This window comes from Electrophorus electricus, chromosome 15 (assembly GCF_013358815.1).
Source record: "Electrophorus electricus isolate fEleEle1 chromosome 15, fEleEle1.pri, whole genome shotgun sequence".
NCBI classification, from domain to species: domain Eukaryota; kingdom Metazoa; phylum Chordata; class Actinopteri; order Gymnotiformes; family Gymnotidae; genus Electrophorus; species Electrophorus electricus.
The window spans coordinates 11,259,135-11,286,573 of record NC_049549.1 but is presented as its reverse complement, the minus strand read 5'-3'; the positions used below and the strand labels follow the sequence as shown (position 1 = coordinate 11,286,573).

Sequence of the window (27,439 nt, the reverse complement as noted above, 5' to 3'; positions counted from 1 at the left end):
CTAACTAATAATGAGGTTGTAGTGCATTCTTGTATATTAAGACTCCACAGAGAGCAATAGAGAGGGTATGAAAGGAAGAGATTATTCAGGAAGGAAATTGATCAGTTAACCTGCATAACAAAGGCACCAAAAGGCACCATCAGTCATGCGCCTCTCCAAAGCAACCACTGCAAATCAATCGTACTAAATCATATCAATCAATTAGACTATTACCATTCCTCACTTACTTATATAATTCAGTTAATCAATTACTTAACCCATTTCCACCCCTCACTCATACCATTCAGTTAATCAATTTGTCAGTCATTTAGTTCTTGCATACAGTGGTGTGTCCATTTAAATCGTGACAGAAAATATGCTACAGGAAGTGTATGATTATGATTATGGCTCCACATAAAATATGTCAAGTTATTCCATCAAGTTTCTATTTTCTTGTCAGACTACTATACAAAAGCAAATTGGCGATGAGGTTTTCTTTTCCGATTTCTTTAGTGCAGTGCTTTTAGGTGGAGATGGCACTTGCTAATGCGCCCTCTGTGTTATAGTGAGCCAGATTGGCATTTTTTTCAGTGTAGCTGGAAAAATAAAACTTCCTACTTGTTATTGGTATAATCGGGACCAACAGACTGTCTGATAGAAAGCAAGCGATCCTGTTTCCTGTCTCGTTACAAAGGGATGTGCTAAACTTTAACACAGTGAGTGCATATGAAATAGCTGTGACAGTGTTAACTGCATACTTCAGGTGCAAACTAATCTGGTAGAGCAATGGCATGTTTTTTGCAAAAAAGTCTCCCCTGCAAGACAACATCACAATGTGTGTCTGCTCTGCACAAAGCTTTCGGGAATTGCTCTGGCAAGATTTGTACAGCCCATGAATAAATCTGAGACAGTTATTGGAATCTGACATTTACATTAGACAGAGCAGTGACCATCACGACACAAAATGGACCTACTGGCCGAAGCAGGATCGTCAGTGTCAACTCCACCACACTGCTTCTACAAATATCACTTCAGCAATGTCCCCTCTGATGCAACCCACAATAAAATGAGTGTCTCGATGTCTGGACGCCCAAATGCTTTGTTGGTTGTTCGCAAAAGCCTTGCATGGCTTCCAAAGTACAGCAGTGTTCTTCAGGGTGGACAAAGGGATCCCACTTATGGGACCTTGAGACACACTTCTGAGGCTACTGCAGGTGAGGACAGAAGATAACATCATTCTGGCTCTGTATGTCCCTTCTGCCTCCTCCCCACTCCTTCCTGTGCCAGGGTTAGAGTGGGCTGCTACACCTCCTTCACCTATTGGCTGCGTTAAGAATCATCCAGCACATTAAAACCGACGACAGCCTAGCCTCAGTGTGCCTAAGGCTGCTTTTCTCTCCTCCCAGGGCCGTATTTAATGAGCTGAATCATCTTTTAGCTGTTGGTGGACAGTGTGTATTGATGCACATATTTGAGTGTCCCCAATAGTGGACACAGAGGAAGAGAGAGGAAGCAATATGTGTGTATTAGCCTAGGCATAAGTTTTTTGCTACTGCTTTTATTGCTCACGGGTGCTGTTGTGTTTTCCACAGTCTGGCTAACACCTACTATAAGGTCCCTTACATCAAGACAGCTGTGACCTAATGGCCTTTACCATCCATGAGGAGCTATTTTCACTTTGAAATGTGCAATATGGTTTACCACCAGTCCATGCTTCCTTTGAGAGAATGATGTCTATTGCTGGCCTGCTGTAGGTGGAGTATTATCTTGACAGTGTCACAGACCTGACATGGCTGCTTATTACTAAGCCTTAGTAGCTGTGCTGCATCGTCTGGAAGCTGTTGGACAACAGAACCACGACAAGCGGCGATTTCTGTCAAGTCTAGCCTGCCTTTTTTAGGGGATATTATCTCTTCGGATGGCCTTCTCCCTGACAAGCCCACTTACAAGCCATGACTGATGTCCTTGCACACACTGCAGTGCTACTCTGTGTACCTTTCCTTGGATTACCATCATGATGCTCAGCATTTTTACCAACTCATTGTTGAGTGCATGGATACAAACTTCACATAGGGAAACTGTGGTTTCTAGTGGAATGGTGAAGAACAGGGTATCTTTAACCTGGTGAAAAGCTGCTTGCAAATAGCCTTTCAATTATGATGTTTATCGTCCTGGCTCCCAGAATCCCCCAGTCGATTGGTGGTCTCATCTTTGCCTGTCTACAGCGCGTCAACTGACGATAAAGGACCAGAGGTCATTGCTCTGTGTTGAATGTGGTGAGATGACCAAGCTTTTAGTTCAAATGCACCTAGCTGGCCTGCTCTGTCAAAACATGGATTCTGACTGTCCAATTATTTTTTGGTATTCTAGCAGAGGCAACTGCTTTAAGACTACACAAGCAGTCCAGCCTCCTCTAAAATGTCACAAAAACGTTTGTCAATTAAATATTTAATATTGTATTTACATTACTTAAGTGTCTTATTCCAAATCAGTGGTTTAAGATAAAAATTACTCATTCAGTTCATTTTTTGCAGGTTGTCTGATTTCATTTTGTTCCTTGAATGATCGTGGACGCACGACCTATTTAAACCCATTGGGGTTCAGCAGCACTTCAGAAGATAGAAAGTTAGATGTTTATTGGACAATATGCTTTTAACATTTTTGGAAATGCCTGGACACTTCCATGGGAGTCAATAGACTATGATTATTTGCATGTTTTTTGTTTAAAAGTGGTTGACTGGAAGTGCTTTCACTAAGAGAATGCACTGTTGGCCATGTCTCTTAAAAATGAGTTCATGTACATGGCAATGTCAGAGTAGAACTCGGCAGAGTCAGAATAGAATGTGCAACTGATGATGCTCTATACATACAGGTGGCATGATGAAACACTGGATTAAGGGCCTGTCTGATCTGCCTAATTAATGTCAATACACTGTTTGGTCATCAGAGGCCACGATGAGTGCAGTCAGTCTGCTAAAAAACAAGACTTACACTAAAATCCTAGCTAGTATGATAATGTCTTAGCCACTCACATCCAGTCATCCTCTGTGTTTTCTGGCATGTCCCATTCAATTCAAGAATGATTTTACTTCTGCCATTACAGCCAATGTCCTTGATGAAATCAAAGACAAAGTTCAGACTGCTCCCTTTTTTGCATGGCAAGTAGATGAGACAACTGACATTTCATTTCATGCACTGTCTAGTTGTGATAGATGTAGATACTGCAGGCCAAATTCAGGATTGGTTTGTTGGACTTTCTGATGTTTCAGGAGGGCGAGTTGCCCAGTCTGTCTTTAATATTTTAAATTAACATATGCAGGCCTACAATTACAAAGGAAAACTTTTGGCTCAAATGTATGATGGGGCTGCTGTCATGGCTTCCTGTCTAAATGGGCTTCAGGCAAAAGGGAAAGAAATTGTCCCAAATGCAATATTTGTGCACTGCCATGCACACAGATTAAACGTGGTGTTATCCCAGGTTGGCGAAATGCTTACCTGAACCCAAGGTGTTTCTTGCAAAACTCTCTGGATTTGCCACATTTTCTTTGGTAATCCACTAAGAGGATAACTTTCATGAGTCTTTACCTTATGGCTAGTAAGTATTGTGGCCAGCAACTATGATGGGCTCCTGCAGACATTTGAAAGGATTTTAGAGGATGAGACTACAGTAGAGGAGGGCAAATTCAATGCTGCCACAGGTTTCATCAGGACATTGGAGGAGTTTGAGTTTGCTTATGTTGATAAGGATAGGGATAAGGATGTTATCTATTGCAAACACAGAATTGAAAGTCTTCTTGCTTTTGCAAGTGAGAAGAGGTACGAGGAGAATTTCAAAGCTGTGTATGCAAAAGCAGCAAATCTCACACCAGATCCACAAAATGAACCTAGGCAAAAAACACCAGTATAACTGATTAAGTTGAATCAGGTGCATTTGCATATGTAATTACCAAATCACACTGGTCTCTGGCCCTCTTGGATCAGGGTTTGACACAGTGCTACAATAACTAATATTAGTTAAACACACTTTATTCAACTCATCAATCAATTGCCAGGTTTAGTAGGTGTGTCTGAGCAAAGCAAACTCTAAACTTTGCAGGACCTCAGCCCTCCAGGAGCAGACTTGGACATGCCTGGTTTAAACTATAGTCACCTAATGGTTGAGAGCATGTAAGAGTAAGTAAAAATAAGAGTAAGAGCCATTATTGGCATAATTGCATACAACAAAATTTTCCCAAAGCTTCCCAAAAGCAACAATATATATTTACAAATGTACATTAATGGTAGTATGAGCAGTGAGAAAGTACATTCACAGTATAAATTACACTCAATTTGTGGTTATGCATTTGCAAAAAGGCAGAATACGTAGCAGAAATACAATAATGTGTCCCATTGAGGATACAAAGATTTCCCTAGTTCCAGTAAAGCAAGGCATCCCTCAAGAGTCTATGCTGAATATATTACTCTTTATTATCTGTCTACTACCCCACGGTCAAAAGATCCATAAACATAGCCTTTATTTTCATTTACACTTTATTTTCAGTTATACATTGCGACAGCCATGTTAACATTCATTCTAAGCCATCCACCCCTCTGCCTCCATTGATCCTAAAAGTCTGTCTCTAAGATATTAATGACTATTTTACTGCTAAGCTAATATTAACAAAACGGAACTCTCAAACCATGCTTCAAATAACTGATAAATTTGTATACTTTTATCTACCAACTGCTCAGAGTTCAGCAATGTGTCACTTACACTGGACCCATCCCTATCTAATGTAACACTTATTACGTCTGTTACCAAAGCCTCTCTATTGCCTGTGCTTAAACACTGAACCTTGTACTTGTTACATCTCACTTGGATTGTCACAATGGTCTCCTCCTCAGTATCTCCAACAATATAAACTCTGCTGCCAGGATCCTCACTTTTATTACATTTTGGCAGCACACCACCTCCATTCTGCAACAGATACCCGTTAAATATAAAACCATCTTTAGGATTCTCCTACTGAACTAATTTCGTCTCTCCGAAATGTAGTCCCATCTTACATGGCCAACCTGCTGCAACCTTACACAGCTGCACACTGTCTCCCATCTGCTCATGTTGATCTCTTCATTACCCCTTGCAACAAACAATGGACTAAGGGACCATGCTGGCAACCACATTTTCTCTGCTACTGATTCTGAACGGTGGAAATCCCTCTCCAGACCAGCCACTGTTCTGACCCTGTTACTACATTTACTAATAGACATAAGCCCCATATCGCTTCACACTGGCTTTCCTCAACCTTGGCAGTTGTTTAGCAGAAGGTTGTCACTCACCAATGTCCTTGCCTTTGTTGTTTTCTGACTTATATCTGATTATATCTCTGACGGTGCACTACATTTTAGTAGACCATATTAATATTATTTTGTTATTGTTAGTATGCTTAGTACATAAAAGTGTGATTTTATTATTCTTCACATTGTGAGGGAAATGATGAAATTCACTTAGTTCCTGTGGTACAAAAATACCAATTAAACAGTGATACACACTGTTTTACAGGATGTTGTTGTGGCTATACATTAAATAGTGTTGCATTATTTTCTTAGGTTTCCTTTCCTTACTGACTACATAATAGTAGCATTCCTGAATAGCAGAGTTGATGTGGGATTCAGTCTGCACTGTCTCATGCACAGGTGTACATTAGCCAGTAGAAAGTTAGAAGGGCAGTATACATATATAGTATAAAATAATGTTCCATACATTACTGTAGATAGTTCCAGACACAATCACATTGTAGCAACTCAGTGTATAGCCTTAGGGAAGTGTGTATGGGTCACCTTGAAATTTGGGCATGATGCGCTCTCTCTCTCTCTCTCTCTCTCTCTCTCTCTCTTTCTCTCTCTTTCTCTCTCTCTCTCACACACACACACACACACACACACACACACACACACACACACACACACACACACACACACAGACACCAGAGTTTTATTTCTTTTATTTCTTATCTGTGTTCACTGCTCTCAGTACTTATCTCCACACTCTCTACTCTCCTCCATTGGCAGTGATGGGTGGGCAGACCGTTATGATGTGACAGATGGATATGTGCGAGAGGCAGCAGGCGGCATCACAATCAAGCTTCAGTCAGCGGATGTGAAGTGGTTTGATGATTACTACCTAAAGCTGCGACCTGACACCAACCTGAGGAACCCCTGGTTCCCTGAATTCTGGCAACATCGTTTCCACTGCAAACTGAAGGGTCACCCACAGGAGAACCCAAAATTCAACCGAACCTGCAGCAGTGAGTACACACATACACACACACACACACACACACACACACACACACACACGCACACACACACACACACACACACACACACATACACTGCAGACTGAAGGGTCACTCTCAGGAGAACCCTAAATACACTTGCACCTTCAGCAGTTAGTACACACAGAGACACACACACACACACACACACGCACTGCAGAATGAAGGGTCAGTCTCAGGAGAACCCTAAGTACAATTGCACCTTCAGCAGTTTACACACACACACACACACACACACGCACACACACACACACACACACACACTGACAAAGACACAGATATACACACATACATATACATACTGCATGTACGCATGCGTACTCACAGATATACACGTGCACATTGGATGCACATAGATATGCACACACACTGGAGATTAGATTGTGATAGGAGAGAGAGAGAGAGAGAGAGAGAGGGAGATTGGTGGATTGGGCAGAGAGGTGGATCATTTCTTCTCTTTCTGCAAATCTATGATACGTCCTCAATGCACACATTTATTTATCTATTTATTCATGAATATATTTGCACGTTGATGTCGCAGAGGGCTATTCAAATGCTAATCATATACTGGGCCATTTCACTAACGCAAACATGCTTAAACTAAACCCATATCAAAAATCACACTCTAAGCCCAAACATATCACAATAATTACACACTCGGACAAGGTTCAAGCCCATTACAATGACCACCAACCTGGCTCAAGCCCATCTCATTAACCCACAACCAGCCCAAAGCCAAATCCATTTCATTCCTCTCAGGCAGCCCAAATTGTTTTCAGTCGCCCACAAATGGGACCCACCAGGATATAACAGAACTTAATATCTACATGTATATAGATATACCTGGCCCAAAACTTTCTATTTAGTAACCCAGATCCTGTCTGGACCACCTGCATCATGTTTCTCCGTTGCCGTTTCTATCACGCTCTCTCTCACAATGCAGAGCAGACTCACGCAGGGCACATGATTACTCTCTTATTTTCATTTTGTCCCATCTCTCCCTCTGTCCTCGTTGGTCCTTGTCCCGCTTCCCAACGTCCTCATTTGTCCCTCTTCCAACGATATATTTTTCTTTTTTTTTGCTCCACCTCTTTCCATCTCAGATTCTCTTCCCTTCTTTTCTCCATTCATACACAAACCTCAAGCATCTTGTGTGCTGCTTCAAAGCAGAGTCGCTTCAAATAGCTCAATTTCAATAAGAAAAGAACAGTGGTATAAAACGACACGGAATCTCTGGCCGTGACCGGTGAATTGCTAAATTTCTTTTATAAAGAATCTCAGAAACAGAGAAGAGAAAGGAGAGAGAATGTGTGTGCCTGCGAGAGAGAAAGAGAGAGAGATGGAGAGTAATGGAGAGAGAGAGAGAGAGAGAGAGAGAGAGAGGCTACTTATGTGAGTTCAAACATCAATTTTTTTTGTGGTAGAGTGGATTGTGAGAGCCATAGTCCTTTAGATGTAATGGAAGTTTAGATGGGGAGGGAGTGTGTCAAGGCTTTGAGGTAATTAGAATTAAACTCATTCAGGTCAGATGTACATACCTTCATGCCCACACACATACACACACACAGACACACAGACACACACACATACATATATACGCAGCCATTAAAATCTGGGCTGCAGTAGATTGTAGCCTGTTGTTCTGTTTTTTACATATCTCCATGGGGACGGGTATAAGAATTATTTCTATTTGCGCATCTAATATTTGTTTATGGATGGAAACCCAACTGCTGCTTTAGTCGCAGCTCCCAATGGACTTTGTTCACGTCACATTAATATACAGCTTACAAAGACATGCACCTAGTATCAAAGCAAAAGAATTAACACTAAATAAACATTTTACACTGTTTAGAGGGATTAAATGCTTTAAAGGTTGTATACAGACTTCACTATTAAAAGTCTTTTGAAGTTGAACACTTCAAATGTGAGAATGTGGTCTATGGTATAAATGCAAGAACACTGGCTAATGTCATGAAAATGTATATCATATTTATAACAGCAATTAAAATGTAAGTTAAGAGTTAAGGGTTCATTTAAATAAGTAAGTGTATTCCAGTGAACTGCAAATCCTTTAATTTGATCTGTTTACTTTATTGTTTTTTCAGCATTCCTCCTGAATTGCACAGTTTTGCATCAGTAAAATTTAAAAGCCACGTTTGTCAGATTTGGGTTGGAGCTAAACTCTGTAGGTAGATCTCCAGGAACAGGATTGGAGCTAAACTCTGCAGGACAGAAGATCTCCAGAAGCAGGGTTGGAGCTAAACCTTGCAGAGCAGAAGGTCTCCAGGAGCAGGGTTTCAGAGATGCATTTGCTGCATGGGTAGCAATTAATAATAAAACAATAATGCTATTTTCTGTATGTGCTATGGGTGAAATTCCAGTATGAGTGTGCTTGTGAGTTTGTGTATATTGATCTTAGCCATTACACTGTAATTTGTTTTCTTCTTCTCTCTCTCCTCTTCACTGTGCTGCAGAACGGGATTCACTGCGTCAGCAATATGCTCAGGACACTAAGATGGGCTTCGTGATCAACGCCATCTACAGCATGGCGTATGGACTGCACAAAATGCAGAAAGTGCTCTGTCTCGGCACCCCGGGACTATGTGATGCCATGAAGCCCATAGATGGAGCAAAGCTCCTTGAATACCTCATGAAGACCAACTTCACAGGGGTCTCTGGGGAGAACATTCAGTTTGATGAGAACGGAGACTCTCCGGGGAGGTACCGCACATGATCTGTCTGCCAATGAATCAGTGAATCAATTATTAAACCATTCAAACAATTAAGCCATAAATGAAACAATACTTCACACACATCTTTCAGTCATTTATTCATCCATTCAGCCATCCATCAATTCCTATGTCCTTACTTTAACCCACAGAGTTAATGAGCTAAATATTTTAGTAAGCCAACATGAGCTGGAACAGGAACATAGATTACTGCTGCAGTTTTTTTTTTACCATGTTGATAAAGCCACGGTGGAGTTGTTATATCATTATGGGATTATGGATTATTAGATAGTGAAATCTTGTTTACTTTTTGGTGTTCTTTGCATGTGTTCTTGTGCTTGCATATGTGATTGTGGGTTTAGGTGTGTTAACATGAACAAGAACAAGATGTGAAAGGATGACTGCGTGTGTGTTTGTGTACTTTTGTTTAAGTTATGTAATAATGAACTTTAAGAAGATGGGAAAGGACTACTATGACTACACTAATGTAGGGAGCTGGGATAATAGCGGCTTGCAGATCGACGACGACGAGATCTGGCCGAGTAAAGATGCCATCATCAAATCTGTCTGCAGTGAACCTTGTGCCAAAGGCCAGATTAAGGTCAGTCTCCTGCTGTCTCAGGTTTTAGATGTCAGCATGTCTGTAGTGGAGAACACATTCCTCCCTGTTACATTAACACTACATCTCCAGATCTAATTGATTTTCTGTTCTATACACTACCACAAACCACATTCAACCGCTTCAAATTACTGTTTGCTTAATATTGTTTTTCTGTTTTTGTTCCAGTAACTCCTTCTCCAATCCTTCTCAGTAGTCCAGCCCCAGAAAACACCCTTCTTCCAAAACTCCATTCCTCTACTGTCATTCCATTCCAACAACCTCACCTATCCTCAGTAACTACTCCATTCTTTGGACCTCCACCCTTTTGCCAATAATGTAGCCTCTCTTCCTAATCCAATGCATTGGACATCTTTGAGATTTCCCCACTCTAACACACCTGACCACGCTAATGAATCGCTCAATAATTACCCAACGAGCATGGGCAGCAATAACCTTCCTAGAGCAGGTGGTGTGTATCCTGGCACCAAAACAGAAAAACACTGGTTTAAAGTACTAAAACCTGAACTGAACTGCTGAATACATGCTGATGGCTTGTTCCCATCATGCACGGCCCACATGACCATGTCCAGTTGAGTGCTTGCTCTCGAGCTGGCCATAGCTAGCTTGTGACTGAGAATCTTGTACATTTAGAATCACCCAGTGATGGCAAGTGTGGTCCAGAATGTACATACAAACCGTTTAGTTGTAGGCTGATTTAAACTAAACCTGCTCAGACATACTTTTTCTGGCTTTACTTTTTAGTGTGCATGATGTTCTTTCAGAGACTTTGAACTTTTGAATGCATCAGTTGAATTTTTTAAACTTTAATATCACTGAGAAATATTTCTCTCTCTCTCTCTCTCTCTCTCTCTCTCTCTCACTCTCTTTCTTTCTTTCTTTCTTTCTTTCTTTCTTTCTTTCTTTCTTTCTTTCTTTCTTCCAAATTCAATATGTAAGAGAAAATAAAAGTTAGGCAATTAATTCAATAACACAATCCCTCTCCCTCTTTTTGTGTGTAGGTAATCCGTAAAGGAGAGGTGAGTTGCTGTTGGACATGTACTCCCTGTAAGGAGAACGAGTTTGTATTCGATGAGTACAGCTGTAAGGCTTGTGACCTTGGCTCCTGGCCTACCGACGACCTCACCGGTGCGTCCACAAATACACAAGTAGGAGCGTTTCCACACAAGCAGTTAGACTAACAGACCCTACAAACAAATAAAGACAATAAAGAGACAGATGTATTGCATCACTGGCTGACTAATGAGTGTTCAGCCTACACTGTTAGACCCCAATGAGAAGTGTTTTTGAACGAGTTATACACTGAACTGCAGGAATTATCACAGTAAGCTATCCAATGTTTTCCCAATTTCACTTTTAGGTTCTCCTACTCATGTAGCAATTTTTGGATGTATTATGTATCAATAAGACAGATATTTTGTTTTATTTAATTTGCTAACATGGATGTAGAGCTGATAAGGACTAATGATTCTGAAAGCCCCCCTCAGCTTTCTTAAAAGGAATGGCCAAACTGCCTTTTTCTGTATTTGTACCGTTGTGCTAAAATAGTTTACCTTGCGTTATTTTTTTTGCTTTGTTTGTTCTTAGAAGAATTAAAAAGTAAATATTCAGATTAATCTGATTTTGCAGAATCCCAGACCTAGTGTGAAGAACAGCTCAGATACCCTTGCTGATGTAGTAAATGTAGTAAAAATGTAAAAAGTGTTTCATATCAAATTAATGCTTAATATTCATGCTTGAGAACAAAAGCTCCAGAACAGTGTCACTTTAGCTCATGTTCCAGTAACAGATGGATAGATTACATTTCTATAGACCAATCTGATATGCCAAAATGTAATATTAGACTAGGCTAGATTATATCTGTCTGAGACAGATAGAGAGAGGGAGTGAGTGAGAGGGATTGGGAATCAATTTCAATAAACATTATCAGGGCAATACTGACCATAGTGTCCTGTAGGAAAACACACACACAATTTGGCTGGATCTCAGCTGCTCTATTGAACTTATCAATTCTCTCTTCCCCCCTCTCACTCCTTCATGCGCTTTTTGCTTTACAAGCAGATCTGTCTGTCTGTCTGTTTCTCAGCGAGCATACTGTGATGTGTAATCTAATGAACCGGTGGCTAGTGTGAGTGAGCAGAGGAGTAACAGGGCTGGAGTAACAGGGCCACTAGCTACTGATGGCAGTCAGGCTCTGAAACACTCTAAGAGCTACCATTAACCACTGTCCAATCATGGTCAACTAGGCCAAGAGACAGAGTGAGAGAGAGCAACAGACAGACACACAATTGGAAATGGGGGGTGTCCCTGTTAGAAGTTGAACACAAAAATCAGATTAGTGTACAGGCCTGCTGGCATGTATGTGTGTTCATGTGTATGACTGGACATCTTTAGATGTGTGAGTGTGTGTGTGTGTGTGTGTGTGTGTGTGTTGTGGGTGGCTGGGTATAGGCTATATAACGGAGGACATTTCAGCTCAAGTGCTAATATTTGCCCCAGGCCTGTCATGACAGCTTGTGAACGAATTGCTTTTGTGTTTCTCTCTAAGCCAATTCATTTCATTCTGCAATTTCCATTAAATCTCCACCTGAGAGTCTGGGGGATGGACAGCTGATAGAGGAAGCAACTGAAAAATGGAAATTGAACTCAGAAAATATCTGAATGCTGTCAGGGCACTTGCTTCCCTTTGTTGTTCTCTCATGTTCGCTATCATTCACTTTCTCTCAGTTGCTATCTCTCCATCTCTCAGTTCATGCTGCTTCACCAGCATGCTAAGTACAATTAGTTTTTCAATGTCTGGATTACAGAACTATTAAAAAAAAAAGAGAGAAACCAACAATGGTCTCTACCCCCTGATGCAGGCTGTGACCCCATCCCGGTGGAGTATCTCCGGTGGGGCGACCCTGAGCCCATCGCCGCTGTGGTCTTCTCCTGCCTTGGCCTGATGGCCACGTTCTTTGTCACCTTCATCTTCATCATTTACCGGGACACGCCGGTGGTGAAGTCGTCCAGCCGTGAGCTGTGCTACATCATCCTGGCGGGCATCTGCCTGGGCTACCTCTGCACATTCTGCCTGATTGCCAAGCCGCGCTTGGTCTATTGCTACCTGCAGCGCCTGGGCGTGGGTCTCTCCCCAGCCATGAGCTACTCTGCCCTGGTCACCAAGACTAACCGCATTGCTCGCATCCTGGCCGGGAGCAAGAAGAAGATCTGCACCAAGAAGCCGCGCTTCATGAGCGCCTGCGCCCAGCTGATCATTGCCTTCATCCTCATCCTCCTCCAGCTGGGCATCATCGTGGCACTGTTTGTCATGGAGACTCCCGAAGTGGTCTTTGACTACCCGTCCATCCGAGAGGTGCACCTCATCTGCAACATCACCAACCTGGGCGTGGTGGCACCGCTGGGCTACAACGGCCTTCTCATCATGAGCTGCACCTTCTACGCCTTCAAGACGCGCAACGTGCCAGCCAACTTCAACGAGGCCAAGTATATCGCCTTCACCATGTACACCACCTGCGTCATCTGGCTGGCCTTCGTGCCCATTTACTTCGGCTCCAACTACAAGATCATCACCACATGCTTCTCGGTGAGCCTCAGTGCCACGGTAGCACTGGGCTGCATGTTTGTGCCCAAGGTCTACATCATCCTGGCCAAACCGGAGCGCAACGTACGCAGTGCCTTCACCACCTCCACCGTGGTGCGCATGCACGTGGGCGACGGCAAGGCGGCATCATCCGCTGCCAGCCGCTCCAGCAGTCTCGTCAACCTGTGGAAGCGGAGGGGGTCGTCTGGCGAAACACTCAGGTGAGCCTGGCAGTGAGTGCTTGAGTGAGTGTGAGTGTTTGCATGTGTTCACTGTGCTGTGAACTAGGAAAACAAATAACAGAATGGATTCAAGAGGCCACTGAAGATCGGAATATAATCGTAACATCATAAAAATAATTTCTCATTGTTTTGAACAAAAGCAAATACTTTGGTGATGTACAGTTGTCTGCTGTTTGTTACATTATCAATTGCGTATGTCATGATGATCAAAATGTATTATACTTGTTCTCTGTTAAAGAGTCTTACCAAAACATCTAGGCATTAGTTCACTGCATAAAGCTGATTTCTGTCTGTAAAGGTGTCCTTGGGTTTGAGAAAGGCGCTATATGTGATTATTATTAATAATAATAATAAGTCATTACATTCATTCAATGCATAAGTTATCTCAGGTTAATCTTGACTTTCACTTAAAGGAGAATGCATGTATGAAGCAGAATGTGAATGAAGGAGAATGTGTGTATGAAGGGGAGTGCTGTACAATCTCTGTATTGCAATGACATGATCAACAAAGTACAGTACAAACAGTAAAAGCATAAATATGAATCCTGTCCGATCTCTTTCAAGCCCCTGCATAAAATGTGTGACTGTACTGTTGACACTGATATGTCACACAGAAAAGGTGCTGTCTTGTGCATTTTCAATCCCTGTTATCAAAACCTTAGCCATCAGAAAATACTTAGAATACACTATTGACACTATTGACATATTTCACAACATGGCTAAGAATTTTTACTCCTCATAAAGAATGATGCAAGAATGATCTGCTTGTCATTCTGATGAGACTGACATGTTCAAACAAATATTTAGTTTTGAGACAAATTAAGGATTTTGATTAAGTAAGTTATGGGCTTTTGCAGGTAATCCTTTGTGTGGTGCTGTTTGTACAAATTGTTTTAAATACACTGACTGTGTTGCAAATGTTAACAATGTTTAGAGAAATGCACCAAATTGACTGAAAAATCTCAGTAAACCCACTAACGTCAGCCTTTACATAGCACACCCCTCCCCCCTTGGAAAGAGTAGTGTTTCTACTTCTGTCTGGTATGTTGTGAACAGCAGCTCTCCAGGGTGCTGAAGTGCTGTTAGCACTGTTCATGGTGTTGAGCTGAGTGTGTGATCAAGAGGACTTCGCTGTGTCACTGTGTGCATGAGTGTATGTGTGTGTGTGTGTGTGTGTGTGTGTGTGTGTGTGTGTGTGTGTGTGTGTGTGTGTGTGTCGGGGGTGGGGGGGGGTTGGTAGCTGTTTAGTAAGAGCACAGTGTATGCATGTCTATGGGCAGAGGGTGGAGGTTAGCTGTATAGTAAGAGCAGTGTGCATGTGTATGAGTATGTGAGTTTGTTTGTGTGTGTGTTTGTGTGTGTAGGGTAGCTGTGTAGTAAGAGTCATTCCAGTAATTGCTGCTAAGAGACAGAAAATGCCTACTCTGCCTGCTGAGTGAACTTGTGAACTTACCATGCGATTATGGAAATGAAAGTATAGATTTCTCTCTCTCTCCCTTTCTCTTTCTCTAACACACACACACACACGCACACACAAACAAAATGGGAATATATAGAGGTCATCCTAGCCATTAGACTCTCTGTATCTGTATACTCACTGGCAGTAAGTATTGTTTATAATATTATAATTAGGTGTAATGAGAAAACACACACACACTCATAAAAACAAACAAAATCATTATTCAATTAGCTAATAGACTTTTAAAAGAGGTTTAGGAATATATAGATTATGTCACATCTGCTCAAGATGATTCCCCTCCTTGCCTTCAGAGGTCTCCCTCTCCCAAATGCTGTCCCTTGTTATCTGCCTTGTTTGTCAGGTCCCTGTTTTGATTGTTTCTCTTCAAAGTCTTGTTTGGTGTTGGGCTTTCCCAGTTCTGAACCTTTGTCATGGCTTTTGATTTAAGAATATCACCCTGTGTTGTTGTACACACATGAATATTATGAATATTGCCCTGAGTATTTGTACTGTTTGGTTTCTGAATATCACACTGTGTTTTTGTATGATTTGATTCATATGACAGCCCGAGTGCCGAAGGGCGAGGGGCAGGAGGCAGACCCCTTTCACGTGGACTTTAATTAACGTGAAACGAAGATAACGTTGGCACACACACATGATATTAACGGTGAACATTTACAAACATATAACAAGCTTGAGCAAGGGCAACCATTTACAAAGACAAACGTGCACAAAGGCAAACATATCAAAGACAGCACTGCACTGCACTGCACCACGACACGGGTTTATATACACACAACACTAACCCAGTGCAGGTGTGCAGGCATGGTCACAAACAAACAGAGATCCTCCCATTGCATGTGGCGGGCCAATCACGTGACTCTTGAGAGGCGAGCGTTCCGTAACAATTTAGAAATATCTCCTGGTGTTTTTGTACAGTTTGCCCTGTCAGATTTCTTATTTGGTTACTACTCCTGCCTGTTTCCAACTATGGTATTCTGACTATGTTTATGGTATCATGTCCAATTAACCTTGACTCCTAATTGCTGTTGCGGAGAATTTCCTGACAGTTAGATCTAATGCTCACCTCAGTGCACTGAGGTCTGCAGTGTGTGTCGGTTTTAGTTTCACCCACACACTGCACGAATTGATTACACTAACAAGCTCCTGCTCAGCAAACAAGGAAACCTAATTAATGAAATCATTTGTTTGGATGAAAGGCTGAAACAAATATATCTAAAACCCACAGAGACCAGTCAGAGTCTTAAACTGAGTCACAAATATTCCTGATTAATATTAAAACACATCAGTGGTTAAAAACCCATCCTAGCAGTTCACTTGGTCAGGTCCAAACCAGCACTAACCTACCTGATCTACCTAGTTGGAATCTTCTGAAGACGATGATTCATTGATTTGGTGTTTATTTTTGATTTTAGAGATTAGGTTTGGAAGAGGGCTATGTAGTGCGATAGACCTTGGGTGTGAAGACTGGTGACCACTGAACAGCACCGGAACTAAGTACCATACATTTTTGTGTTTTCCACTAGTTAGCGTAGCAAGTGAATGTCTTCCAGCATTAGCATACCTGGTAAAGTGCAGCAGGTGAGTTAACTCAGGCAGTAATGCGGAGGGGGACGCAGAAAAACAAAACAAAACAGGGAACGATGACAAATAAAAGATGGAGCTTGACTATTTGTTGTCATCATAAACGAGTGAGTAGGAGGAAGAAGGACACATGGGGAGACACAGTGAGAGAGTGAGGAAGGTGAATGATTGAGTCATCTCAGTGAGAGGGAGGGAAAGAGAGAGAGAGCGCAACAGGGAGGAAAAGTCTGAGTCAGCACTGGTTTAGTTCAAGGGTGGGATTTCATTAACAGAAAAGTGCCCAGAGGTGGAGTAGTGTCTTCTCCTTCCCTTTCTTTCTGTTTCTGTTTTTGGACTGGTATTTCTCAATGGAAGTGAAGCTTGTCTGTTTACCTCTGTCTCAAGAGAGAGAGAGATAGAGAGAGAGAGAGAGAGAGAGGGAGGAGAGTAAAAACATTTAAAATGCTGTAGCCTTTTGATATTAATCTCCTACGCTCTTAAATGAGTGTGGCCACTATCATGGGTTTGTTGTTACATAGTATGTCTGCTCTACATTTCATGTGCAATAAACACCAGGACTTAATTTAACTGTGTGTATGTGTGTGTGGTGAAGGGGGGGGGGGGGGTTAATAACTATGGTCAGTTGTTCTGAGGCCTTATTTACAAAGCGCCTTAAAATTATGTCTAGTGCATACAGAATGGATTAGGGAATGAAGATGCCTGTGAATGAGTGTGTGTGTCTCTACTTGCCTAAGCATTTTAAATGCATTGAGACTGTGCATATAGAATAGCTGCTTTTAGTTTTTCTTTTGTGTGTGTGTGTGTGTGTGTGTGTGTGTGTGTGTGAGTGTGTGGTGGTGGTTTATGAACATGTTGTTACTCAATCAGGACTACATTGGTTTATGAACTTGCTGTTACTCAATCAGGACTACATGATGAAATCAGCATCTTAATTAAAGATAAATCATGACTAACAAGGCTAATTAACCCCAACAGAGACAAGCAGACAGAGGGAGAGAGAGAGAAACAGATGAAAGGGAAGTAACAGGAAAGATAGCCTTTAGATACCAGTTCCACCAGTTCACCGAAATGAATTATAACGATGCTCTCAAACCTAGAGGATTAAAAAAAGAATTTAGAGAGACACACAGACTGAGAAAAGCCCCAAGACTACTTGCTCAATTTGTTAAGTAATAGGTGGAAAAATGAATGGATAGATGAAAAAAGGTTATGCTTTAGAGATGACAGCTGCCGTGTTGAAATGGCAGACTAACAATACATTATTTCATGATTTCATTGCTGTGTTCTTATAGCAATATCCTCTGTTGTCAGCATGACACAACTTGGGCCCTTAAATTCAAATCTGGTGCTGGATTTTGTACTCACTGGTAGTTAACTGAGCAGTTAAAATCGATGTACTCAAATTATTTTAATAACACTTGTCTGACCATTACGATATATATTACTAGTACATATTGAAATTGTAGATTCTTTTCTGATAGCTATTACTATTAATCATACTACACTAGCTAATGTTTACACTAGGCAGTTCTATTAATGTCTTAATGTCTTTGTGACTTGGCTGCCCTGGGCTTTTTATAGGCAACTGAAGATTTCAACACAGTCTGGGTTAACCAATCAGAAACTTCTGCACAAGGAGGCAGTGCTCCCTGCCTGTCAATTATGCATGCTTGCAGTACACAGAAGAGTAGGTTATGTGCTAAATGTGAATGCCTTTGGAATATCTGGATTTGAAGGAGGGTTTCGATGGAAGGGATTGGCGAAAGTCTGGCGGAAGTTAGCAAGAACTTTAAATCTCATCACACTATTAATCTAACAGTATCACATCTGTTCCAGCATTTTCAAAGTTGTTCTGATCACAATTTCATAGTGAACCCAGTTGATTCATTGCCATCCATTCAGCTAAAGTATTAATTTGTATGATGCTGAATGCTGAAAACGTAAAATGCTGCTAGTCAGGTGTGATGACAAAAAGACCAACCAGTTATATTAAGTACCCAGTTAATTACCAGTGATAACATATACTGGGAACTGATCTGAGAGCTAAGGTTGAGTACCACTCATCCACATATAAAAACCTGCTGCTAAACCGATGCACTTTTGCCTCTTTTCTTTCCTAGCTCCAACGGAAAATCAGTTACATGGGCTCAAACGGAGCGCAATTCCAAGGGCAGTCACTTGTGGCAGCGTCTGTCCTTCCACATCAAAAAACGTGAGAACAACCAGACAGCTGTCATCAAGCCGTTTTCCAAGACCTCAGAGGGGCGTTACTGTGGTGGGACTGACCTCACACCAGACAGTGCTAACAACAAGATGCTTTATGAAGTCACAGAAGCAGAAGAGCGATATCCAATCACGTATCGTCCCCAAACCCCCTCACCAATCAGCACCGTGAGTCAGAGAGCAGGAGGAGCTTTGGGGAGGGTCCCAGCTGCTGATGACCAGGTAGTATGTGTTTCTTCATACATGAGCCAGTCGCCCCGCAGTGGCAGCGTAGCATGTGTGGGTGGAGCTGGAGGTGGTAGTGCATCGCAGGGATCACTGATGGAGCAGATCAGCTGCGTGGTTAACCGCTTTACCGCGAACATCAGTGAGCTTAACAGCATGATGCTCTCCAGTTCACCACCAGGAGGCACCATGGGGTTGTCCACAAGCATGTCTGCACATGCTCACTCCTCCAATTGCCCACCACCCTACTTCCTCCCGCGAGAAGTCTCCATGCCTACCACCATGACCACCTATGCTGAGATCCAGCCACTCCCACCAGTGGAGTCAAATGGCGGTCGGCCACCACCTTCTTGCCCCCTACCTAACTCTTCCAGGGGTGCAGGGAAAAGGAGCTCTCCTGTGCCTAGTGTCAAAGAGCTGATGGTGGGCACAGCCTCAGCAATCGATTCCCCGGTTATGAAGGACGAGCTGGAGGAACTGATGGCCCTAACACCTCCTTCACCCTTTAGGGACTCTGTGGCATCAGGGAGTGCCTCCCCAAACTCCCCCACTTCCGAGTCAGGCCTGGGCCCCACCCCATCACCCAAGTACGAGTGCCTAGTACTGCGGCACTACAGCCAGAGCTCCTCCTCATTATGAGGACTGCGCTCATAGGAGAGAAGGAATGTGGATGGAGATATCCAGAGGGGAGAAAATCAAAATAAAATAGGAAGACTTATGCAGGTGGTTAAGGAATGCCTAAAGACTGATATACTATATAGTGTGCGTGTTTACATGTTTTCACTGTTGGATCTGACCAGTAAAGGAAGTTACACCGTGTCTTCTAAAGCTTCTTCTGATTGAAACAGTTTACAGACAGCCTGCATCTGACATACCACAATGTACTACTCTGGTTATTGTTTCTTCAGTTTGTTTTGGTAGTGGCCTTAAACAAACATGGCTTTTGTCTAATTAGAGATGGTTTTATGAAGATTAATAAAAAACGTGCGTTTTTGTGTGACTGAGAGAGAAAACTGGGGACCCAACCTGCAGGAATCTCACAATGTTGTGGGGACTGTTCCTGCTATCATATGGCTCTCAGAGGCTGGCATAATCACAAATGGAGTTTTTAAAGGGCTGGCCAGAGAAACAGAAGCGCTGCAAATTGCAAAAGAATCATTAAGTGTGGGCTGAACTATCTGGCACACACACATTCACAAACATATGCATACACACACACATACACACACACATACTTGTGTATACCCAGAGGATGAGATATTAAGATGCTGAGATGTTTGGAGACACTAAATAATGTTTTAAATGGAATTATACTTCAAAAGGTTATTTATTCTGGTGAGAAGTCTATGTGGGGCTGATGGCCTGATCTGACAGACTCAGAAACAAAGTGCTTTCATTTATTTACTCCAAGGTCCTGTAAATATACAGTGATAACATTTTGTCACATGAATTTTTCGTTTATTATTTTTCATTTGCTCCCTCTTTTCTTTTATGGTTTCTTTTTTCTTTCCTTCATTTGCTGTCTCTATGTGCTTCTCAAAATCCAGGAATATCTTTTTGTGTGATTTAGAATGATAAATGTATGTTATTGTGAATCTTAAAATGTGGGACCAAACTTCTTGTACCTTTTGTCTTTGCTCTTGTTTAGAGGTGTTCGTTTACAGAGTCACATGATTCTGGCATTTTTGAACACAATACTAGTGAATCAAATACTAGTGAATCTAACATTATCAAATATATTCCAGCATCATCAGAGTGGTTCAAGCATACCACATTGCATTCCAGTGAGTCAAAATGATTCTGGTGAATTAGGCTGATTCACTGCCATCCACTTACCTAATGACACTCAATAATTCATATTATTTAAATGCTGAAAGTTTCAAATACATATTTGTTATGTGGACATTTTTGTCTATTTCATTTATAAAGGGCTTTTGAGTAAATAATTGCATTTAATTAGATACCACCCACCCATTTTTACCCTTCCCAAGAGACAGAAATGCTTTTGAACATTTCAAAAGAAAGGTCTGACTGGTTTTTAATCCGTTTCAGTCCTAGTTCACCAGAGTGTCACTGCTGAATCATTTCCACCTCCCTGTCATAATGATTGTGAACATACAAAGGGCATGCTTACAGAACAACATGGTTCATCACCTCATGGTCTAATGAAAACATCTCCATTACCAGTTAGCAAAATTTGACATTCATTTCCTGAGAGATCTTTATTTATTTTTTACAAATAATCATATCCACATGTATTAAATGTGTTCTAATGAATGTGAGGCTATTCAAATATCTAGTGATTATATACAGAATACAAAGTACTATATGATATAGTGCCAAAGGGGTTAGGTACATGGGATGACTGATGGGGGACTATATGTTTATTTCATAAAATAATGTCAAATGTTTTATAGTAATGGATGCTGTGTTCCTTTTTTAAAGAAATATATAAATATTCCAGTTCTCGAGACGTACAGCAATACTACCATGAATATACACAAAGCACCTAGAAATGCGATGATATTCATGCTAACTGAGATTAAGTTTCATGATCATTTAAAATGTCTCTTTTGATTGCCAACCATTTTTATTGATTATACTGGTTCTTATATTTTTATTTATTCATTTGGATCCATGTGCTTCAGATACAAAATTGAAATGTAATAGACACAGATATAACCACTGATATGTAGGGTATACCTACTCCACCAGTCTGCCACAGAGCAATACAATACCAATGGATATTTTTAAGGTGATGTGAACATGCTTCTTTCTAAGATGTGGGTTTTGGAAAGTATAAGCACACAGTTCCACAGAAATGCCCTATCAAAAGTTTGGACACACAGAGTTTGATTTCTTTTCTTTTTTACCTAAAATGCCCCACCAGCAAGTGTATTTTTTTTTTTTTTTTTTTTTTTTTGCTTTATTACTTTAGTTCCTCAGACAATGTATCAGAAGACTGCAAAACTGTGGTCATGGTGACAACCTTGAAGAAGAGTCTAAAATAAAAGATTTTTTTAAATTTATTTATTGCTTTTTCTGGTAACTACATATTTCCATAGCTTAATGGATTTGTCACTGTCATTGTTTTTTATTCATATATGGAAAAGTGTATAAATAAAAAAGCAAAAGTGTCCAAACTTTTGACTGTAGAGAAGAAAGCTTTTCTGGCTTGCCTGCACACCGCTAGGTTTTAACTAAAGGAATTATGAATAATAACTTATTTAATATTAAGTAATAACTTGAATAATGTCTATAAAATTAATGTACATTTTGGCTCATAATATCCTCTACAATCTTAATCTCTTCTATAATCATAATACCCTCTTGGCCAGCAACCTCATCCCCAGAAGTCCAGACTGGGTTCAGGCTTTTTCTACCAAATGATCAATAAATATCTGACCTGCTCTGAATCAGATTGGACACTTGTGTCTTCTATACTAATTGCATTTGGAAAGTTATTTGAAATTTTTCTGTCGTTATTACTTGGCCTTTTGGTATAATATTTGTAATTTAATTAGGCATTAACAGTGCTTAAATTTTAACACTGATTTTTAATTGATTATGAATTAAAATTCTCCATTCTACATGTTGCAATACCGGAGGGCTGTGGCATACATGGACAGGTCTAGACAATGTGTAGTCAAGTGACTTTAAAAAACACTAACATTTTACAGAAAAACTCAAACCCAGCAAAATTTGTCTATCCTAATCTCAGAATCATTCTTAGGATTATATGAGAACGTGTCAGTTAAGTGAATGTTGCTGCCTAGACATGCGTTCATTGATGTTTACATTTTGCTATATTGAGACATTAGTAAATATCCTATTTTTTGTGGAGTGATGTTGACAAATGCAAGGAACAAAAAGCTAATGGACTAGAATGCAATATCCTTCTGTCACAGAAGGAAAAGATGTTTCCAGAGGAACAGCGTTTGGTGTGATGTATAGGTTTGGATCAATAAAATGTTTAGGGCTACTTTTCTGGGCACTCATCAAGTTCAGACCTGGACTTAAAATTTTCCATTGAAAAAAGTTTCAAAGTTCAGTACTGGTCTTAAACAGTGTCTGGAAAACCAGCCCGTATCAGACTTTTACCAACCTGTGCCAATTCCATCTGTGTGAACTGAACTGATGTGCTTTACATTTTTGTGTTATTTGATTGATTTTTGTCATTTGAACTTTTTTGTTTGATATATTGGGGCTTGTGTTTTACTGATTCTCTAATGTAGAGATCTGTAGAATGTAATATGATATTGTTAATGTGGTTCTGAAGGTGATTTTTGTTGATATCTCAAATAGTTTCATGCAGCTTTGTGAGCGGAATTTGTGGAAAAAAAAGCGCTTACCGCTATTTAGAAGCATATCTCCTTTCCTTTTTTTTCTGGTCATCTGAAAACCATTGTGCTACTGTATGACAAGATATCTTTTGAATAATTATTAAAAACCTGGAATACATCTAAATCCCTCAAGGATTTAATGTAATTATTTTTTAAGTCACTGTACAGATTTGTCATGATACTAATATGCATCATCTTGCTCAGTTCAAAGATCAATTAATCAAATCATAGCATAAAGTTACATGGCTAAATATTAATGGGAGTATTGTAAATTATAATATTGGTTACAGTGCTATTATCTACTACACATTGTCATTTTATTAGAATTTCAGTTGTCAGAATGTAACGTTTGAACACGCACACAAGAAAGAGGATCCAATTGCAAGAGGTTTTAATAGTGAAATCAAACTCATATAATCAGGCTGGTATTCTTGGGCTGGCTGTTCCAAGGTCGGTATCACGGGGCAGAGTCTGGCGGGGTGGGGGGTGTCCAGGATCAAACGCGGATCTGGAAAGCTCGGGACGCAACATTGAGTCAGCAATATTTCATGATGTGAATGTGAGGAAGGGAAGCTTAAGTAGGGGGGCAGTACTGAGGAGGATGAGGATCAGGTGTATGTTAGTACTCTGGTGAATCAGATCGGGGGTGTGTGCGAGTGGGCGTGGCAGTGCGGGGCTTAGTGTGGTTCCTGGGGTTCGTAGCACAGATAAATTGTTAGTACCTTTCACTAAGCTCAATAGCCATCGGAATCTTCAGAACATCAGAGGAAGAATCATTTGTTTTAATGGAATACTGTTACAAAGTGTCTACTTAAGCAAGAAGCCATGAGATGCCATGTTACATTTATTTTATCATGGATAAAAGTGTTTTACGCACTCACATTGTGTCTAAAGCGCTCTTACTCAGGATAAAATAGCTGTAATTCATGGCCTCTCATGGCTTATTGCTTTTATAAAAACACAGACAAAAAATGATAAAATGCACCAGTGCTCAGTAATTTAATTTGGTAGCTACAATATTCACAATAAACAATTGTCAAATGTAGTCTGCAAACAAACTTTTGTTGCTAAGCAACACAACAGCAAATAATATTGTACAATATTATTTATTTATAATCTATTATTTTTATACTATTATTTTATATTAACTAAACCAATAAATAATAGATCATTTAATGTGTTATTAATATTCATGCAATTGTAGTCTAAAACTATAATGGTTTTATTATCTTAAAAATATGACTTATTAATACATAATGCATTGTGTCATTGTGAGGCAGTCATAGATATGCATATGTCCAGGACTTTACAATTGTTTTCAACACTGTTCAGCCAATCAGATTTTAGGATGGAACTATTCATTTTATAACAGAACAGAATAGAGTAAATTCAGATATATGCCCTTTGTGAGGTCATAAAAACTTTGGATTTGGTAATCGTATACATTTAAGTATTTAACAAATGTAAAGACTCAAATACAGCGCAAAGCAACCTGGCAGTATGTGTATTCTGAACATCACTTACATTAAAGTCATAAGCATTAAAAATTTAGGTGTTCTATTGTTCAAGGAGGAAATTGGAGAATTGTATTTTAACTGAACAGTGTGGAAGATTTAACAGTAATAAAAACACATCCAGATGTGGCTATATCATCTCATTGTAGGCAACACCAGCGCACATAATAAAACTACAATACTATGTCTAGACCAGAGGTATTCAAATCACATTCCTCAAAGTCCAGGTCCCACAGGTTCCCCTCCCTTTACCTCGGAGTCAGCTATGATGAAAAAATGGCCAACCAGTTGCATCAATCATTTAATCAACTACACGGAATTACCAAATCCAGGACAGGATTTAGATTTGAGGTCTAGATTTGAATACCACTGGATTAGCGCATAAATTCTCATAAAGTACCTTCTATTCTTTTTTCTGATATTATTTTAGTGAGTAAACACAAGTAACATCACAGGTGGCAGCCAACCAGTAAAGTAAATAAATTTTAAAAAGCTGTAGAAAATGAAATCTCTCAAACTAACATTTGTGGTTCTATTTGTTTTTTTCCCAGTAGTTCTTTAACCACCATGTATAACTGGCCAAAGAGAAAAACAAATGTTATGAAATACACTGGGCTCACCTACTGCCTAGTGTGACAAACCACAACAGCCATGAAAACCTGACAGATGTCAAAAATAAAACCTGACAGATGTCAATTAAATAGCTTGTAGCAATCTGTAGTTATCAGAACCTCACGATCAGTCCCATTAACCAGAAGTAATGTCCCCTGTGTTTCTGAGACAGCAGGGGACATTTTACAAAGCAGTATTTCCTGGTTAATTGGCTGTAATAAGATAGAAGTAAGGGTGTACAGTATGAGTATCCCTTATCTTGTTTGCTCTTGGACAGCACAATTTTGTGTGAAGTTATTTGGCTGAGAAAGTACCCCATGGTACTTTACCAAAGCCTGTAATTGTTCGGCATTCATACTGGAGTGGGCAGAGTGTGTCTGTGTATATTTGTATGTGTGTGTGTGTGTGTGTGTGTGTGTGTGTGTGTGTGTGTGTGTGTGTGTGTGTGTGTGTGTGTGTGTTGGAGACCCTACCATACATCACTTTCGCCCACACTAATTACATAAGTGTGCCATCTGACAATTTAACAACACACAGTATAAAAAAAACTCCATCATCATCATCAAATACACACACGCGCGCACACACACACACACACACACACACACACACACACACACACACACACACACACACACACACACACACACACAATCACATGTAGCACAGGCACACTCACACATGACACACAAACTCACACATGCAAATTGGAGACCAAGCTTCATGAGTCACCTGCCCCCACCCCTCTAAACACACACACACACACACACACACACACACACACAAAACGGAAATGTGTGTAGGTCATACTAGTCACATTAGACCCTCTTGCACTCCTTTACACTCATACACACACTCAGTTGCTCACTCACTAGCAAAACACACACATATGCAAGAGAGACTGAGCTTACACAAATCACCAGCCCCCACCAAGACCCACATACACATACACATACACAACAGAAATGCATGCATCATATATACACACATACACACACTCAGTTGCTCACTCACATGAGCATGCAGAGAGCCTGTCGACTCCGGTCGCCCCCACACCTCTACACTCAGACTATTGTGTGTTGCTGTATGGCGTGTTCAGAGTTCCAGCCTGAAATATCTTCACTAGCAGAGACCATAGGCAGCAGCCAGTTCATTACAGACAGGTTATACACACAGTCCATTGGTTGGTTCATATATGTGTATTGTCAAGGTAGGCCAGTCATCCAGCAGGAGGGACACGCCCACTCCTGCTCAGGCTCGCACTACACACCTGCGCCGCTCACTATCACCTGATTATTAACACAACACACCTGTTGCTTTTTTTTCCCTTTTATTTAAGCCCACAGGTATCTGAATTCAGCGCTGCGCGTTAGTGGGGTAGAGTGACTGCCAAACGCCATTGGCATGCTGACTTCTCCTTTCGTTTGGATTTCTTTAGGTTCCTTTTTGTCATGGACAGTAAAGGCTACCCTACTGAAACCTCGCCTCTTGCGCCTTCTATGCCGTCCACGTCACATGTATATTTGCCTGGTAGATATAAACTGTGGCAGATTAAGTAGCCCTTCTCATATGAGCTAAATAGATAAACACCTTAAGTTTAATCACTCAAAACTTTTACATCCTGCCTTACCAATCTAACCTTGTGCTTTCACCATTCATATCAAATCATCTTTATCACCATTTAATTCAATCAAAAGGTATTTCATATCCATAAATATAGGAAACATAAAAGAATCTAAAATAGAACATGAAATCATTTAAAATGGGTCTCTCTTGCTCACACTCTCTTTTTATCTCAGACACACATATGCATGTATTAACACACTACACACACACACACAAACATACACACAGTGTATAATAATATGCAATAAAAATACACCTCATGACTAATTCCTGTGCATTCTGCCCTGTGGTGTGATTATTGTGGGCTTTGGACTGCAGAGAGAGTGAGTCATGGTCGCCATGAAAATTGCACATCTTCTTCAC

At 40.6% G+C, this 27,439-nt stretch overlaps 1 protein-coding gene across 1 annotated transcript in view; it reads left to right on the top strand.

The window, feature by feature from the left end:
- grm5b (glutamate receptor, metabotropic 5b) overlaps positions 1-23,430 on the top strand; it is a 56,214-nt gene extending 32,784 nt beyond the window's left edge. The window contains exons 3-8 of the mRNA XM_027012180.2: positions 6,031-6,266; positions 8,771-9,017; positions 9,458-9,626; positions 10,646-10,772; positions 12,506-13,448; positions 18,654-23,430. Coding sequence (XP_026867981.2) covers positions 6,031-6,266; positions 8,771-9,017; positions 9,458-9,626; positions 10,646-10,772; positions 12,506-13,448; positions 18,654-19,620 — 2,689 coding nt within the window. The 3' untranslated portion in view covers positions 19,621-23,430. The remainder of the gene's footprint in view (positions 1-6,030; positions 6,267-8,770; positions 9,018-9,457; positions 9,627-10,645; positions 10,773-12,505; positions 13,449-18,653) is intronic.
- The last annotated feature ends 4,009 nt before the right edge of the window (positions 23,431-27,439 follow it).